The 18,314-nt window shown below is 53.1% G+C and overlaps 1 protein-coding gene across 1 annotated transcript; it reads left to right on the plus strand.

Moving 5' to 3' along the window:
- Positions 1 to 5,380: 5,380 nt before the first annotated feature.
- On the plus strand, positions 5,381 to 18,080 carry DRAXIN (dorsal inhibitory axon guidance protein). Its single transcript, XM_040263441.1, has 6 exons — positions 5,381 to 5,822; positions 8,689 to 8,876; positions 10,559 to 10,670; positions 11,774 to 11,863; positions 13,350 to 13,439; positions 17,661 to 18,080. Exons 1-6 carry the CDS (start codon positions 5,402 to 5,404, stop codon positions 17,771 to 17,773), a joined length of 1,014 nt encoding a protein of 337 aa, XP_040119375.1. The 5' UTR covers positions 5,381 to 5,401; the 3' UTR covers positions 17,774 to 18,080.
- Positions 18,081 to 18,314: the final 234 nt, after the last annotated feature.

Consider the following 18,314-nt stretch of genomic DNA (forward strand, 5'->3'; position numbering starts at 1 on the left):
GTTGGGATGATCCTCTAGAGAAGGTAAAGGGTACCCACTCCAATATTCTGGCCTAAAATTCCATGGACTGTATGGTCCATGGGGTCACAAAGTGTCGGACATGACTGAGCGACTTGCAGCTTGCAAAATAGTTTTAAAACATTTAAAAATTAAGGCTAGAATCAAATGCTTAGAGAATCCCTGAAACATGTCTACGAAATATGGTGACTCAAATGTGTCACTTTCACACTCAAGATGGAGATCCAGGGTGAAAAGATGGGGGTTGATAGCTAAGATTTCTCAATGGGTGGTTGTCTGGCTCACAGCCTGGACGGAGTGTCATAACCCCTCAGCTCCATCAGAGCCTCACTGATATCCCTGGCTTGGGATTCCCATCTAACCCTCTTCAGCCAGCCCTGCTCCCACCTCCCACCCCCAGCCTGCCCCCCTCTCCCCTCCAACCCATCAAGCACTGGGTGAGCTAATCAGTAAAGGAGGAATTCAGGCCCCACAGTTGTCTGCCAGGCGGGTAGGCAGGAGGCTCCGCCTAGTCTCCTGGCCCCTAACTGCAAGGCTGTTGTGGGGAGAGGGGGTGGGGGCTCAGGAGTCAAAGCAGGCTCCAGACTCCATTAACTGCCTTCATTTGCATGTGACACTGCATCCCTGCGGGCTTCTGGATGGAGACCTCGCTGGCAGTTTAACTCCACACAGTCTGGGGACAGGATGAGGGCTTGAAACAAACCCCTTCCTCTTCCCTTGTCAGTTTCCTCTTCTCAGCTGCCAGAGCCTGGCCTGGCTCCTGGGCACTGACTGCACTCACAGCAATGGCAGGAGATTACATGGGAGAGGCAAGCAACCCCCCACTGAAGCTCAAAGGAGGGGTGAGGGGGTGCAAGGACTGACTGCCTGTGTGTGCTGGGTGCAGACCCTGAGGTGGGGCTTTGTCACTCACCAGCGGTGTCACCTTGCTTGTGGCTCACTCTCCCCGAGCCTGCGTTTTCTCATTTTAAAAATACGGAAAACAGCCTGCCATATGCAGGGCAGTTGAGAGGATGCAATAAAAAATGGATGAAACAAGCTTGTAAGAGCCTGGCTTCCCAGCCGCTCAGGGAATGGCAGCTCCTTGGTGACAGTTGCTCTAGCTTCGTTTAGTTTTTAAGGAGCCACCGTTAGGTCTCTGTTGTAAGAGAGCTGTCTCTGGGTGTGGATGGTCCTTCTGTCCCTCAAGTGCTGCTGAGTGTCCCTAGTCCTAAGTAAACCAGACCCAGGCCCAGAAGAGTAGGTTTTGTGTGCAAACCACAGGCAGAACCATCCAGGGCTGATGGGGACCCCGGGGAGACAGGGCACCTGCTGCCGCTTCTCTCCTGGCTGCTTGGTGCCTTGGGAGGCAGCCTTCAACTGGCTTCCCGAGCGGCAGAAATGGATCGGAGCCCTCATCACTGTGGATCCTTGGCACGACTTCTGTAGCAGCCTGCGTTTCCTAAGCAGCTCTTTGCCAGATTGGCATCTTGGCTGCTGCACTGTGCCAAGATTCAAGTACAAGAGGACTCCATGCTGTCTTCAGGGCAAAGAGGCTCCGGGATCCCCAGCTCTCAGTCCAGCATGCTCTCTCTCTCTCATTCTCTGAGATCATTTCCTGCTGGATGAATCCTGCTGTCACACACACACACACACACTCTCAGATACACACACACTCAGACACACACACTCAGATACACTCACACACACATATTCAGACACAAACACTCAGACACACACAGACACAGACATACACACTCAGACTCACACACACACTCAGACACACACATTCACACAAACACACACTCAGACACACACACTCAGACACACACACACTCACATACACACACACTCAGACACACACAGACACACAGACACACTCAGGCACACACACACTCAGACACACACACTCACACACACACACTCACACACACACACACTCAGACACACACACACACACTCAGACCCATACACACACTCAGACATACACACTCAGACACACACACTCAGACACACACACTCAGACACACACACACACACTCAGACACACACATTCACACACCCTCCCTGGGAATTTATGTATGATCTTGGGCTCAGGTATCAGTTTGATTCCATTCTGATCCTTAGCTGTTGTTTAGTCTCTTACCGTGTCCAACTCTTTGTGTCTCCATAGCTCGCCAGGCTCCTCTGTCCATGGGATTTCCCAGGCAGGAATATTGGAGTGGGTTGCCATTTCTTACTCCAGGGGATCTTCCTGACCTGAGGATCAAACCCACATCTCCTGCATTGGCAGGTGGGTTCCTTACCACTGAGCCCCCAGGGAAGCCCAAAGTTATAAGTGCCTATTATTTGCAGAGCCTTGTAAATGTGACAGGAACAGAGGGAAAAGGGGGACAGAACTTCCTGTCTAGTTGGGGGTCTGATTGGTCCAGCAGGAAATGATCTGGGCAGAGCTGTGTGGCATCCCTGAGGAGGGAACTGTATCTCAGTGGGGAACTAGAGAAGGCTTTCTGTCAGAGGGGACATTTGGGACAAGTCCCAGAGGACAGGAAGGATTTCCATAGAGTAGCATGAGCGAGAATAGAGAGACAAGAAAGATTCGGGGTGGGGGTGTTCGAGGCCCAGGAAATAATCTCTATTGGCTGTGATGGGGAGGAAATAGAAGGCAGGGCTGCACAATTAGGCTGGGGTCATGTTACACAAGATCTTGAGTGCCAGGGTGAGGAGTCTGTGGTTAAATGGGAAGGGAACTGGGAGCCAGGGACAGTTGTAAGCAAGATCAGAGTAGCTTGGCAGCAGTATGGGCTGGGGCCAGGGGCAGGATGGTACTGATAAAAGTCTGAGGAAGGGGATGGCCCGCATGCTGAAATCCTCCCTTTCCTGCTTCAGGTTGGCCCCATACATGATTTGTGGGGTGCAAAGCAGCAGGGAACAAAGATGGCACTGAAGTTGGGGTTCCTGGGTACAGTGAACAGACCCATGGTCACCAGCAAGGGCTTGGTATCAGGACTTCATTGGGAGAGATGGCAACTGTGGATAGGGTCGTGATGCAGGGGGTTGTCTAAGGTTGGGGTAGGGCTGGGCTTCAGCTCCTGGCTCTGCGGGGGAGATGCTGTCCTCTGGAACTAGTGCCAGGGATGGTCACTGAGCACTGAGCTCAGAGGCTAGTTCTGAGTCATTGATTGGCCTCATGTGTGTCCGCAAGGACAGCAAGCTGCCCCTGCCTGACATGGGGCTGCTCACTCCTCACCCCTCTGCCAATACTCATCTGGTCTCTTGCCTGCACTGTTTGGGTAACTCACCTTGCTCCTCTCTACCTTCAAGATGGAGGGATTCGACTCCTTCCCTAATGTCCCAAAGGTTCCCTGTCGATGAAGGCGCTCTGTGGGTTTCTCCCAGGCTGTCCATGTGATGTCCCCGCAGGACAAAAGTGGAGGCTGGGTGGTGGACAGCATCCAACACAGACTCCACCTCCTTCAGTCACAGGGAGAGGAAGGTGGAGTCTGGTAAATGCAGCCTGGCACCTGCCTGAGGCTTGGAAATAGGGTTTGAAGGGTCCCCCGGAGCAGAACAATGCTTGACTGACAAGCTCCTCAAAGGGCCCCTCCTCCTCCCACCTGGCTGCCTCTGGAGTGCAGGCCCGCCTGAGCACCGGCCTCCAGGGCTCTCATTATGGAAAGGCTAGGGGTGAGGCTGGCGGGGCAGAGCCTAGGGCGGTGGAGGCCAGGGCCCGAGCCTCCCCGGGGACTAGGACATGCCAGGCGGGAACGAAGGGAAGGAAGGGAGGCCAGTGACCAGGCAGAGTGGGGGAGGAGCCGTTTCTCTCCCTCTGCTTCCCCTCGACTCCTCCCCACGCAGGTCAGCCTGCCCCCACCGCCCGCTTCAAGGGCCCCTCACTTGGGGTTAGCTAACGGTGAACCTGGGACGGGATGGCCATGGCAGAGGCTGCAGGAACTGAGGGGGCTGGAGGGAGAGCTGCTGGCCGAGGTTCCCAGGCCACCAACCTTTCCTCAGCCCTGGGCAATTACAAGGCCACAAATCACAAGGAGACGGTTGTATAAGCACATTTGCGAGCTTAATGGAATACGCAGGCAACCTGGGGAGGCCGTAAAAATTCAATCAGCCCAGCTAACCTGGTGCCCAACTCATCAGGGATGTGGTGAGGCTGGTGGGGTCGAGGGGAGAGGGGAAGACTGTGGGGGAGGGGAGGGGACATCCCCGCTGTTCCCCAGCCACACTTCTCCTGAGCCTTAGCTCCAAGTTCTTCTGGAACATTCGGGAATTTTGACTCTTCCTCCAGTGCAAAAAGGAGAGCAGTGAGGTCCCATGAGATGCCCCCACTTCCAGTACAAAAGGACAGGCTGTCCCCAGGGGAGGTCAGAGGTAGTTCACCCCACCCTGCAGGGTCTGAGTCCAGCCTCCAAAGCACCCCCTGTCCCCCGGCTCCGGGAGGGACAGTTCCGGCCCTGTCAGAACCTGCCTGGAACTTGGAGGAAGAGAGAAGGCAAGGCTGGGCTGTCTGGGAATAGTACGTGGGGGCTCAGGGCACAGGCTTAGCAATGACTAAATGTCACTTACTTCATGTGACTCAGCCTCTCTGAGCCTTAATTTCCACTTCAGAAAATAATAGGCGCCACTTCAGAGAGTCGGCAAAAGGACCAAGTAATAGAAACGCACACCAAGCACAGAACACGATTCTTTCTTACAGCATGTGCTCAAATTCTTTTATTTCATTTGTTTGATTTTAGGCTTTGAGTCAAGTCTCTGGGACTATAAGCCTATTTCTGAGCTTGGAGGGACTCAGCTCATTCCTGGGATCTTAGCCCAAGGCAGAGGTTTGCACAGAAGAAAGGAATCTAGACTGGAACCTGGGTGTTTCTTAAAACTACTGAAACTCAGGGATTCTCAGCTTCGGCACTGTGGTCTTTCTAGGCCAGGACAGCCCTGTGCATTGCAGGGTGTTTAGCAGCATCCCTGGCCTCCACCCAGTAAAGTCGGTAGTGCTGCCTAGTTTGGGCCACCTAAAATGCTTCCAAATGTTGCCAAATGTACCCTGGGTGGGGGGAAGATCAAAGTCCCCCTCCATCCCTGTTGAAACAGATTGGGCTATAACAGTGTGAGTTAGGAGGGGACGGCCCTGGTGGTCCAGTGGTTAAGACTGCATGCTTCCATTGCAGGGGGCATGAGTTCGATCCTTGGTTGGGAAACTAAGATCCCATATGCCTTGCGGCATGGCTAACAGATAAATAAATAAAAATAAATGTAAGTAAGCAACTTATAAAAGAAGAGTGTGAATGAGAGGACTGTGGATGTGGAGGAGGAGGGCTGAAGAGCTGCCCCCTCATGGTCCTACTTTTCTTGCAGGAAGAAGCCCTCAGCTGGGCCCACCACCCACACTGCCCCCATGCTGCTCCTCACCCTCCTCCTGCTCTTGGAGCTGAACCTGGCAGGCTCCCTGGGACCTGGAAGCTCTGCTCAGAACCTCCCGGAGAATCACATCGACCTCTCGGGACCAGCGCTGTGGACGCCTCAGGCCAGCCACCACCGTCGGCGGGGCCTGGGCAAGAAAGAGCAGGGCCCAGGCACACCTGGCTGGACCCAGGATGGGGCTGTGGTCACTGCCACCAGGCAGGCCTCCAGGCTCCCAGGGGCAGAGGGGCTGCTGCGTGGGCCGAGTCCTGCAGGCCTGCTGCAGGACAAAGGTCTGCTCCGGGGGCTGACTCGGCCCTACCCCGAGAAGGAGAGCCGGGCTCCAGGGTCAGAGAGGGTGAAGAAACGAGGCAGGGAGCACAAGAGACGGAAGGAGAGGTTGAGGCTGCACAGAGGTAGCTGGAGGTCTGCGAGGGGGTGGGGCCCTGCAATGGGGGAGGGGGGCAGTAGGGGAAAGGGATCAGACCCAAATGACCAAGGGGACGGACCTCAGGTGACGGACTTGGAGGCTGGAGGTGGGGTCAATGGCAGGAGCTTCCTGGGAGGACAACTGGATGCCCCAAAGAGGGCAGGTAGTGGACCCTCAGAGGAAGAGAGGGGTCTCACTAGATTCAGAGGGATCTGGTGAGAAGAGGTGCTGGGAAAGGCTGGGGTCAGGGTGGGGCAGGGGAAGAAGAGAAGGATATGTGGCCACAGAAGCTCAGTCTTATCCATAGATCATCCTCCTGATTCAGGAAGTTCTACCTAAATCCATCCTATTGTAAGTCCTAAGCAGACATGGGACAATTCGGTGCCCCCCAAGCACATCACTTAATTAGCGCTGAAACAGAGCAGAGGCCAAGAGCTTAGACTCTGAAGACAGATTTGCCCCAATTCATATTCTGGCTCCACGACTTCCTGGCAAGTCACCTTTCTGTGCCTTGGTTTCTGCAAAGTGAAGCCAAGGCCCCCTCTATCCTCATGGTAGACTCAGAAATTTTGCTATCTGGAGTACCTAGAACAGTGTCTGTCATTTGGCAGGGGCCGCAGCAGTGGTTGTTTCTATTCAATAGTTAATTCTCAACTTTCTCTCGATGCTGAATCCATCCATGTCCTCTGACCTGGACATGGCTGACCCAAGGAGAGCGGTCACGTCCTTATTTCTCCTGCCTCTGCCCTGTTTGTTGATGGAGTTTCCTCCCCATCTTTCTTTGTTGTTGTTGCTCAGTCACTCAGTCATGTCCAACTCTTTGTGACCCCATGGACTGCAGCATGCCAGGCTTCCTGTCCTTCACTATCTCCCAGAGCCTGCTCAAACTCATGTCCGTTGAGCTAGTGATGCCATCCAACCATCTCATCCTCTATCATCCCCTTCTCCTCTTGCCCTCAATTTTTCCCAGTATCAGGGTCTTTTCCAGTGAGTCGGCTCTTTGCATCAGGTGGCCAAAGAATCGGAGCTTCAGCGTCAGCATCAGTCCTTCGAATGAATATTCAGGGTTGATTTCCTTTAGGATTGACTGGGTTTGATCTCCTTGCAGTCCAAGAGACTCTCAATAGTCCAACCTCCTTACCTTCCTTCATGTTCCTTTCATGTTCCCAGATCCCCTGTGAGCTCCAGACTCCCCTGGAACAACATGTTTCGGCATCTCCACCCAGCTGACCCCTCCTCAGTCTCCCCTGGCAAGAGCCCAGGCAGGCAGCCTCAGCTTCAAGTCTCTTTGTGTGACAAGACTGCCTCTAGGGGCGGGCCAAGAGCCGCAGGCATAGATGGGGGCGGGGTTCTGCAGGAAGTGGGTGATGGAGCCTCAGCCCCCTTTTCTCCTGCAAACAACTGAGGCTTGTTTCCCTGCCAGGCCCACTGAAACCCTTCAGGTGGACAGAACACAGTCAGAAGAGGGGGGCCCAGCTTACATTCTCAGCCTCCCACCCCTGGGGATCACGTGTCAGGTTGGTGTGAGGGTGGTAACATCCTTGATGCCAAACTGGAAGGCATACACCCTGCATGGACTCAGCCCAGCCCAGCTCCAGTCCTGGCTCCAGTGGACCAACGGGGCCCTCCCACAAGAGTGAGTGAGTGGAGGAGGGGACAGTGGCCATCTAGAGCTCAGGCTGGATTTATCTCAGGAGGGTGGGGTGGCCCCAATGGACCCAACCAACCTTAAAGTCAGCTCTTGTCTGAGAAAAAGAGGCAAGCATAAGCGTGGGCCCTCTAGCTTTTCTTGACACCTCCTGGCTCCTGTGTGCGTGTATGTGTTAGTCACTCAGTCGTGTCCTAGTCTTTGTGACCCCATGGACTGTAGCCCAACAGGCTTCTCTGTCCATGGAATTTTCCAGGCAAGAATCCTGGAATGGATTGCCATTTTCTTCTCCAGGGAAACCTCCTGACCCAGGGGTTGAACCCAGGTCTCCCGCATTGGAGGCAGACTCTACCGACTGAACCACCAGGGAAGCTGGTTCCTGACCACCCCTCAACCCTGCACACTTTCCCCCTCACACTCATCCTACCCCATGCCCGTGTAACTTGGAAGGCGGCATCAGTGGTTAAAAGTATTGATTCTGCATTAGATGGACCTGGGTTTAAATTCAGATTTCAATACTCACTGGCTGTGCACCCTCAGACAAGTCACCTAACCCCCTTGTGCTTTAGTTTCCTTCCCTGTAGATGAGACTGAAAGAGTACCTACCTTCCAGAGCTCCTGCAAAGGTTAGGTGAAATAACGCTTGTAAAGCAGGACCCAGCATGCAACATGGTCCCAGCTGCAGCATGTGCTCAGCAAGCAGGGTCATCATCACCACATAGGGAGCTCTCACTTCCCAGCCTTCTCAAAGGCCTCTCCCCTCTGCAAAGCCTCTCAGCCTCATCACCTTATTCCCCTACTCAAACTTCACCTCCTCCGGGAAGCCTTCCATGGTTAATCCTACAAACTTCTCCTCCTCCAGGAAACCTTCCATGGTTCATCTTACCGGTTTCCATTCGTTGCACTTACATCCCTGGCTGCACTCCATCAAGCTGAACTTGGAGTTGCTGGAATGTTGTTTTAGAGGGAGAATCCCCAGCAACACTGCAAGTTCATCCTAGACAGTCCCCCTTATCATGCCCCCAGCCTCCTGTTTCCAGGCCCCTCCCCAGGAGGGTGGGCAGCAGGGATGCTGGTTGAGCCAATAACTTGTTCTATGATTCCTGCTGCCCCCTAGCTTGCAGCAAAAAATGCAGGTCCTGCTGTGGGCTGATAGGGAGTGATGAGCAGATAAAGTCGCTGTGTTCCCTGCTCCTTGTCTCAGGCCGAGCTTTGGTCAGAGGCCCCAGCTCCCTGATGAAGAAGGCGGAGCTCTCAGAAGACCAGTCCCCGGATGCTTCGATGGAGGAATCCTCCACCAGCCTGGCCCCCACCATACTTTACCTCACCACCTTTGAGGCACCTGCCACCGAAGAGTCCCTGATCCTTCCCGTCACATCCCTGTGGCCCCAGGTAAGGGGCTGGAAGGGTCCTTGGGGTGACCTCATGCAAACCCCTCCTAGTACCTTTAGGGAGACTGAGGCACAGGGGCAGGAGGGAGTTGGTCCAGGCCCATGAGGCTGGATGGAAGCCTGTTCTCCTGATGCCCATCCAGCCCAGCTATGGCCAGCCGGCCCACATCCAGGGAGTGCTGCCACTGTCCAGGCAGTGGTCCAGGGGCTCATTCTATGGAATTGCCAAGGAATCAAGTGCCAGCTCAGCACACTGGTCTCTGAACCTAGAAAAGTCAGGCTTTGGGGGAAGAATTTTGTACATCCCGCAAAGGACAGAGAATAACAATGTCTAAAACCATATCCCCAAAATCCAGAATTAACAAGCTTTAGTTAACATTTTGATGCATCTGCTTCAGACCTTTAAAAAGAGAGGGAGCAAGCAAGCAAATGTGGCAAACACACCAACCATTGGTGAGTCTATGGTAGTTTAGTCGCTAAGTCGTATCTGACTCTTTGCCACCCCACAGACTGTAGCCCACCAGACTCCTATGTCCATGGGGTTTTCCAGGCAAGACTACTGGAGTGGGTTGCCATTTCTTTCTCCAAGGGATCATCTTAACCCAGGGATCGAACCTAGGTCTCCTGCATTGCAGGTGAATTCTTTACCAACTGAGCCACCAGGGAAAACCCCTTGGTGAGTCTAGACAAAGGGTATTTATTCTTGCAATTAACATGAAGTGCGTCGTTGCACCTCTTCAGTGGCTTTGAACATTTTTTCAAAATAAAATCATTAAATATGACCAATAAAATAATTCATGTAGAAGAAGTAAAACTTTTTTAGCAGGAGATCTTCCTTATTCTCTTTCTGGGTCTTGCACTCTCTTGAGATCCTGATAAGCCATCTCCAACAAATCCCACGGTTATCTATGCCATCGAAGGGCTCCCCGAAGCCCATCTGTTGAGGATCCAGCCCTATGGCATGCTTGCATGCTCAATCACTTCAATCATGTCCCACTTTTTGTGACCCTATTGGCTGTAGCCTGCCAGGCTCCTCTGTCCATGGCGTTCTCCAGGCAAGAATACTGGAGTGGGTTGCCATGCCCTCCTCCAGGGGATCTTCCTGACCCAAGGATCGAACCCAGGTCTCCTGTGGCTCTTGCATGGCAGGCAGATTCTTTACCGCTGAGCCATTAATGCCCATGTTCACAGATCCAGCCCGGAAACCACAAAGGGTGCGGCCGGGGGGTCTAGAGTAGAACTGAGCTATGGGCGTGGCCTCAACAGTGCCATGCCATGGAGAGTGCCATGCCATGGAGAGTGCCATGCCATGGAGAGTGCCATGCCATGCCATGCCATGACATCTGTAGGGGAGAGAAGGGACAGGGGAGTGAGCAGCTGGGTTTCCTCCTGAGCGGACATGCTGCCTCCCCAGCCCCCTCCCACACAAAGCCTGAGGACTGCAGCCGCTGCCTGTAGGTGCTGTCCTGCCTGGGGGTGGCTGCTCTGGGAAGACACTGCTCAGGTAGCTTCTGGAGCCCGAGTCCTGGAGGCCATCTCGAATTCCCTAGGCTGAGATTGCAGGCTTTTCAACACACCATGAGCTGGCCTAGGAGCCCCTCCTTTGCCCTCTGATCTTGGGGCCCCACATTTCTTCCACCTTTTGGGATCTTTAGGTTCCCTCTTCTCCACCCTCCTCTGCAGGCTCACCCCAGGCCTGATGGGGAGGTGATGCCCACACTGGACATGGCTTTGTTCGACTGGACTGACTATGAAGACTTAAAGCCTGAGGTCTGGCCATCCACAAAGAAGAAAGGTACGTCTGCCCACCCCTCCATGCCCCTGCTGGGCTCCTCCCCTCCCCCACCATGCCCTGAGATAGGAGCCTGGTGACCCCAGCCTGACTTACAGATGTCCAAGTTGGGGAGAGGGGCATGGAGTCTATAAGGGAACAGATACCTGAAATAGACATGTTGCTCTTAAGTGCTCATCACACACTGGACGGATTCCAACTAGCTACTCCTTTAACCTGAAGAAAATAAAAACAGGTCTGTTCTGCTGTTGATCCCCTCTGCCTTTTTAAAAAGTATTTTAAAATTTTGTTTGTATTTATTTATTTTGGCTGAGTCTTTGTTGCTGCCTGGGTTTTTCTCTAGTTGCAGAGAGCGGGGGCTACTCTCTAGTTGAGAGGCGGAGACTGCTCACTGCGGTGGCTTCTCTTGTTGGGGAGCACCGGCTCCAGGACAGGCGGGCTCTGGTAGATATGGCGCCCCAGGCTCTAGAGCACAGGCTCAGGAGTCGTAGCACACCAGTTTAGTTGCTCCGAGGCACGTGGGATCTTCCTCACCCAGGGACTGAATCCATGTCTCCTACTTTGGCAGGTGGATTCTTTACCCCTGAACCACTAGGGAGTGTGTGTTAGTAGCTTAGTCATGTCTGACTCTTTGGGACCCCATGACCCTCCAGACTCCTCGGTCCAAGGAATTCTCTAGGCAAGAGTACTGGAGTTTATTGCTGTTCTCTTCTCCAGGGTATCGAACTTCCCGATCTATGTATCGAACCCAGGCCTCCTTCATCGTAGGCAGATTCTTTACCATCTGAGCTACCGGAGAACCACTAGGGAAGCCCCTCCACACACACTTTTTTTGTCCACTCCTTGTGGCATATGGGATCCTAGTTCCTCAACCAGGGATAGAACCCGTGCCCCTTGCATTAGGAGCACAGAGTCTTAACCACTGGACTGCCAGGGAAGTCCCCTGATCCCATTTTAGAGAAGAGAAAACTAAGGCAGAGAGGCTTCATGTCTTACCCAAGCCACACTGTGGAAGTGGTGGTGTGAGCACTCTGACCCTGGCATCCAGTGCTTAATCTCTGCTCTGATGAGCCTCAGCCTCTGACCACACGTCCTGTTTTCCCCAGAGAAACACCACGGCAAACTCTCCAGTGATGGGAATGAAACATCACCGGCTAAAGGGGAGCCCTGTGACCATCACCAGGACTGCCTGCCAGGTACCAAACCAGCATCGTGTTCCAGGCAGTAGACTGGGCACTGGGGGAACCATTGTAGGGGTGGGAGCGGGTGGGTCTTCCCAGACACGTGAGTAGGATCCTTTAGGGGTAGTAAATAATAACAACCACTTTGATGAGAGTTGCTGCCATACTTTATTCTATTTCATCCTCACAGCAACCCAGACAGAGAGGGACCCTGTCATTCCTAATTTTCAGGCAAGGAAATTGAGGCTCAGAGAGGCCAAGTGTTTCAGCTGTGATCACAGAGCTCGGAAGTGGCTCAAACTTGGGTCTGCTGGTTCTGAACCACTGCCCCACACTGCCTTAAGTCAGGATGACCCTTCTCCTGACTTCTCCCTAACGTCTTGTCGGGCTTCATTCTGTCTTCATCCTGTCGTGACACTGCTGGGCTCCTGTGGGTGCTTTGATAACATCCTGACCTGTTCAGCAGCTGAGCCCATCAATACAGTCTGAGAACAGGGGTCTGGGGTTTGGATGGATGGTCTAAACCACTGGCCCCCGACTGGGTCACTCGGGACTTCTGGGAAGCCGAAACCTAGATGGAGTTAAAAGGGCAGGAGGTTTCTGGGGATGGTGGGGCATAAAGCCTGTGAACAATGAAAGCAGGAGGAGGGAGGAATGGACAGGAGTCTGATACAATCTCAGCCAGCCCAGTGGGCAGCTCCAGAACAAAGACTCCCTGTTAGAAGAGGCCCCCACTGGGCAGAAAGAGCCAGGCCCTGGCAGCCAGTCACTGCCTGGGCTGTTCTGCTCAGGCCCAATGTGACATCATCAGCCCAGGAGGCTCCTGCAGGTGTTAACAGTGGGGGCTGGTGGCTAACTGCTCTCCTGGCCAGTGGACTGCAAGGGCAGAGACTTGAGTGGCACACCTCGGCTCTTGTTAATTCAGTAACCAGAATATTCTACAAAACAGCAACCAAACCATTTGGCATTGTGTAAGCCAGACCACCAGCTCCCTGACAAGCTGTTTCCCTTCCAAATGGTTTTTCCACCCAGAGCAGGAAGGAAAGGCTCAAGTTTGGGCCAACTGAGTGGCTCTGAGAGCTGGCTTTGTGGTGGGCGAGGTCGTGCCTGGGGCTGTGTCTCAGGGGCTTCTGTTTCCCCATCTGTCAAAAGAGGACGTTGGCGTCCATGATCCCTGTAGCCCCTTCCAGCCTCACACTGACTCCACACCTGGCGGCCCCCTAGCCTTTCCACCCAGTGGGGAATCAACAGAGCCTTTCCTCCTCCCATGATCAATTGCCCATCTGGGGCGTCTAGGATCTCAGCCGCCTGCCCTCTGGGGACCTCGGCCAGGACATCCGTTGGTGGTTCCGGCTGGGAGGCTTGTGCACCAGATGGTCCACCCGGCCAGGGGCAGCCCCACCACGGAGATGATGGATCTCCTGTCCAGCGGGAGCATGTATGGGGTGGCAGGGGGGGTCTGCTCGGCACGGCTGACCGCGTGTGCTTGCCATGTGGGCAGGGACCTGCTGCGACCTCCGGGAGCATCTCTGCACGCCCCACAACCGAGGCCTGAACAACAAATGCTTTGACGACTGCATGTGCGTGGAAGGTGAGGCCAGATGCCGGGGGCTCCCTCGGCACCGAGAACCTTGCCACCTCCCATTCTCCTTGAGGCAGGGGTGGGCAGAGAAGGGGGTGAGAGAATCCCTGGGAGGCTGAAGACACCAGCAGGAACAGCTTTGCTCAGTGCTTTCCCAATCTGTGAATTCATTTAGTCTCCATTCCTGGCATCATTGCTCAGATTTGCTTTTCTCACCTCTTGAAATACAAGCTGGTATGATCTCCCATGATCTGGAGATGGGAGAAGGGAGGAGAGAGAAGCATATCTTTTAAAAGAAGACCAAACTTGAGAAGGCTGGTGCTTTCACACCAGAATTCTATTCCAGGGGAGACATTCCAAGTGTGATAACAAGGGGTGGGGAGTGAATTTCCCAGCGCTTTCCCAAGGAAGGAGGCTCTTACCCAGGTGGCCCCCTCTTTACCTCCTCTGAGCTCCCACCTGGAGCAGTGTGTGCCCTTCTGCCCAGGTGTGCCTCGATGTACCCAGCTCTGTGCTAAGCACTCTACCTGTTAGCTCCTTAGTCTTCATAACCATCTCATAGGGAGCTATCATTCTCCCCATTTCACACAAGAGTAAACTGAGGCACAGAAAGGTTAAATCACTTGCGCAAACCTCTGTAGCTAGAAAAGTGGTGGAAATATTTTAAACTGTGTATTCTGAAAATTTTCAAATACATATTAAAGTCGTCAGAATAGTATAAAGAACCCCCATCTCCTATCATCCTGTTTCAGTAATTCTCACTCACGGCCAATCTGTGCTGTCCCCACCCCATCCAGTTCCCCCACTGCAATAGGATTTTTTTTTTTTCTTGGCAATAGGATTTTGAAGCAAGTCCTAAGAATTTAGATATTTTACCTGTGAATATTTCCATATATACATCTAAGAGACAAGTACTCTTTTAAAAACAAAATACCAAAAATGCACAATAATTATTGGATGTCATCCCACCTCCAAGGTTCACTTCTCTGGCGTGAGGGGTTTGACCTTTGTCCCTTTGTGAACCGTCCTGAGGTACACGCCCTATTTTTGCTCACATTAGCCTCAAAAGTTATCTGCTGTGAAAGCAATGAAGCTGCTTCAGTCCCATTATTCATTTGTCCAGTTGGTCAAGACATATTTCCTGAGTGCCTACTATGCGCCAAGTTCTGATTAAGACATTGGGGATTCAGGGGTGAAGAGAACCAACAAGTTCTCCACCCATGGATTCCATTCTAGAGATGAGCGACAGTTAGCAAATAACTAGGGAAGCTCAGATGGTAAAGCATACACCTGCAATGCAGGAGACCGGGGTTCAATGCCTGGCTTGGGAAGATCCCCTGGAGAAGGAAATGGCAACCCCCTCCAGTATCCTTGCCTAGAAAATTCTCTGGACAGAGGAGCCTGGCAGTCTACAGTCCATGGGGTCGCAAAGAGTTGGACACGACTGAGCAACTAACACAGACACACACACACACACACACACACACACACACACACAAGCAAATAATTAGATGTCTGTAAAAAGGAGTAGAACTGCAAAGACAGTGATTCAGGCTGGCCTGGGAGTTATTTTAGAAAGGATCGACAGGAGCGGACAGCAGAACTAGCCACCTGAAGATGAGAAGTGGGGCAGGAAGGGAGAGTCCCAGACAAGCAGCAGAGCAAAGGCAAGGACCTCGGACAGGAGTAAGGCTGGCATGTCCGAGTGCGCCTGGCACACAGCAGCCACACGGTGGCACAAGAGGAGGTGGGAGAAGCAGGAGGGTAGGATCAGGACTTCATTTACATTATCATATTGGCAGGTTGTTTTTTTTTTAGTATTTATTATTTGGCTGCATCGGGTCTTAGGTGCTCTGCCACGTGTGGGATCCTTATTTGCCCACCAGGGATCAAACCCATGTCTCCTGTATTGCAAGGCGGATTCTTAACCCCTGGACCATCAGGGAAGTCTCTCAGCAGGTGTTAAGAAAGGGAAGGACCTGGTCTGACTTTTGAGTATACCATCTCACTCTGGCTGCAGGACTGGAGACGCAGGGATGAGCTAGGAGGTGAGGGGATGGAGGCAGGCAGGGGTGGAGATGCTGAGAAGCCACCTTCTGTTGCCTGTGTGCAAGGTGGGGGCCCATTTGGCAGCGGAGGAGACTGAGGTGCATAGCAGGCTGGAGGGCACTCCAGTCCAGGGAGCCTGGAATTAGCACCAGGGCCTCCAGGTCCAGCCTGCCCAGGTGAGGAGGATGTGGCCCTACTGCTGCACATGCCCAGGTGGTGCCCTGCTGGATGCTCAGTGGGCAGCCCTCTGCCAGGGAAGCCATGCTTCCCTCTACCCCTGGCCTCAGTTAGGACGGGGCAGCTTTCCAGGCCTTCAAAAGATAACCGTGCAGCCAAAGCCCCATCTGCTCATTTCCCTGGTCCCTCCCATCCTGGTCAGTCCCGCCAAAACTCTCATTTCCTCCCGGCAGACTCAGACTCGGGAAACAAAGAAATTGAGTGGAAATGACAGCTCCTTAAAGATGGCCCAGGAAGAGATTGTCGCCCAGATGCTACAGCAGAGGGATCCAAGTGATGCCAGGAACCCTCATGAGGACCAAGAGTCCTGAGGACTTCTGAGAGATTCTGAAATGTTGGATGCAGCTCCCAGAGCTGAAGTCCAGCAGTCTAGGCCAGCCTGGAGGGTTCCAGAAGGGCTTCTATGGCTACCGTCCACTCCGATTCATGGTCCCCTGCCCCTCCCAAGTGTCACTCGTCTGGCCACACATCTGAAGGCTCAGTGATCCACATGTTGGTTCTAGACCCCTAAGCACAGACTTCACAGCAATTTCTGTATTTTCTTGACAGTGACATAAACAGATCTTGAACTGGTGATGGCCCCTCTCCCTATGGCCACTCGCAACTGGAAATGTAGAGATTGCTCTGACTACTGACATCTCCTTCCCTAACTCCCGACCCTGAATCAGGAGGATATGGCCTTGTTTTTTTTGGCTGCATTGATGTCTTAGTTGCGGCACACACGATCTTCATTGTGGCATATGGACTCTCTAATTGTGGCTCTTAGACTCAGTAGCTGCGGCGAGAGCTTAGTTGCTCCATGGCATGTGGAATCTTAGTTCCCCAATCAGGGATCAAACCCACATCCCTTGAACTACCACCAGGGAAGTCCCGGGAGGATGTGGCCTGAAATGAAAAACATGCCTACCCATGTATGCCAGGGAATGTCTATCATGGGCCATGATTTAGCCCAAGCAGGAACCCCTCCCACTGGTGGGCCAAGAGGGCCACGCCTGCTCTAATTAAGGTGGTCAGGGAGGGTCCCTTTGAGAAGGGACTGTGAAGGAGCAGCTATGTCAAGAGCTTCAGGAAGGGATTTCTGGCTGCGAGAACAGCAAAGGCGCTGAGGCTGGAAATGGTGGGGTGAATGAGGAAAAGTGCGAAGACTAGGTGTGGCTGGAGTTAGAGTGAGGAGGAGTGGGAGGTAAAGAGAGCAGACAGGGGGCAGGGCAGGCCCCAGAGAGTCTTGCAAGCCAGGGGAAGCAGTTTAGATCTCCTTTGGAGTGCAGTGGGGAGCCACGGGAGGTTTTATAGGGAAGGGCAGAATCTAAATCTCTTTTATTTATTAGTATTAGTTGCTGTGCTGCATGGCATGTGGGGTCTTAGTTCCCTGACCAGGGATCAAACTCAAGCTCCCTGCATTGGAAACATAGAATCTTTACCATTGCACGGTAGGGAAGCCCTGCATCCCTTTTAAAAATAATTTTAATAGACTATTTTTAGAGTCGTTTTAGGTTTACAGGAAGATTAGACAGAAAATACAGCAGTCTCATATGCCTCCCCCCGTTTCCCCTGTTATCTTACATTAGTGTGGTACACGTTCTAAGATTGGTGAACCAATAGTGGTACATTCTTAAGTCCATAATTTACATTAGTGTACACTCTTTGTGTTGCACATTCCTTGGGTTTTGACAAAGACTAAACATGTACCCACCATTATAGATAGTATCGTACAAAATAGTTTCGTGGTCCTAAATATCTCCTGTGTTCCATCTGTTCACTCTTCTCCGTCTGTGATTCTCTCTTTTAAACCCATTCAGGCTGCTGTACGGGGGATGGATTGGTTGTAGGGCAGAAAAAAAGAAGGCAGTGATAGTGAAACGGGGCGAGGCCAGGCGGGGGTGAGGGGAAGGGGCGGGTACTGGCTGGTCTCACGTCTGACCCACCTTGCCTCTCTCCGCTCAGGGCTGCGCTGCTACGCCAAATTCCACCGGAACCGCAGGGTCACCCGGAGAAAGGGGCGCTGCGTGGAGCCCGAAACGGCCAACGGCGACCAGGGGTCTTTCATCAACGTCTAGCGGCCCGCGCGAGGCGCCTCTGCACCGGCCTGGGGACTGGGCTCCGGAGGTTTGGAGAAGCCGGGCAGTTTGTTTATAACTAGCGGTGGCAGATCAAATGTGGGACCAGCTGACTGAGGCTGCAGGCTCAGATCCAGGACGCTCCGCCCCGAGCCCTGGACGAACTGCCCCTGCCCAGGAGCAGCGGCACAGCTGCACCCACCCCTGGGCGGACGGGACACCCACACCGCCTGCGCATCCCCGTGTCCGTGTTCTCCGCGATGGCAATGTCGAGAGTGCCCTCTATCGTCCAACAGCAGCACTGCAACGGTTTCAAGTTTCAAAAGGAAGAGGTTTTTGAGCGGGAAAAGAATGGAAACTTCTGGAGAGATAGGGGAACCAAAAGGCGGGAGATGAATACTGAAGCACCCTCTATGTACCAGGCACTGTGCTAAACGCGGCCCATACGTTATCTCGTTTATCATATGACCTTTTAAAGTAGGCATAATCAGTATTTTACAAGTGAGGAAACTGAGGCAGGCTTAAATGATCTTGTCCAGGG

The sequence above is a fragment of the Oryx dammah genome, unplaced genomic scaffold (assembly GCF_014754425.2).
Source record: "Oryx dammah isolate SB20612 unplaced genomic scaffold, SCBI_Odam_1.1 HiC_scaffold_21, whole genome shotgun sequence".
NCBI classification, from domain to species: domain Eukaryota; kingdom Metazoa; phylum Chordata; class Mammalia; order Artiodactyla; family Bovidae; genus Oryx; species Oryx dammah.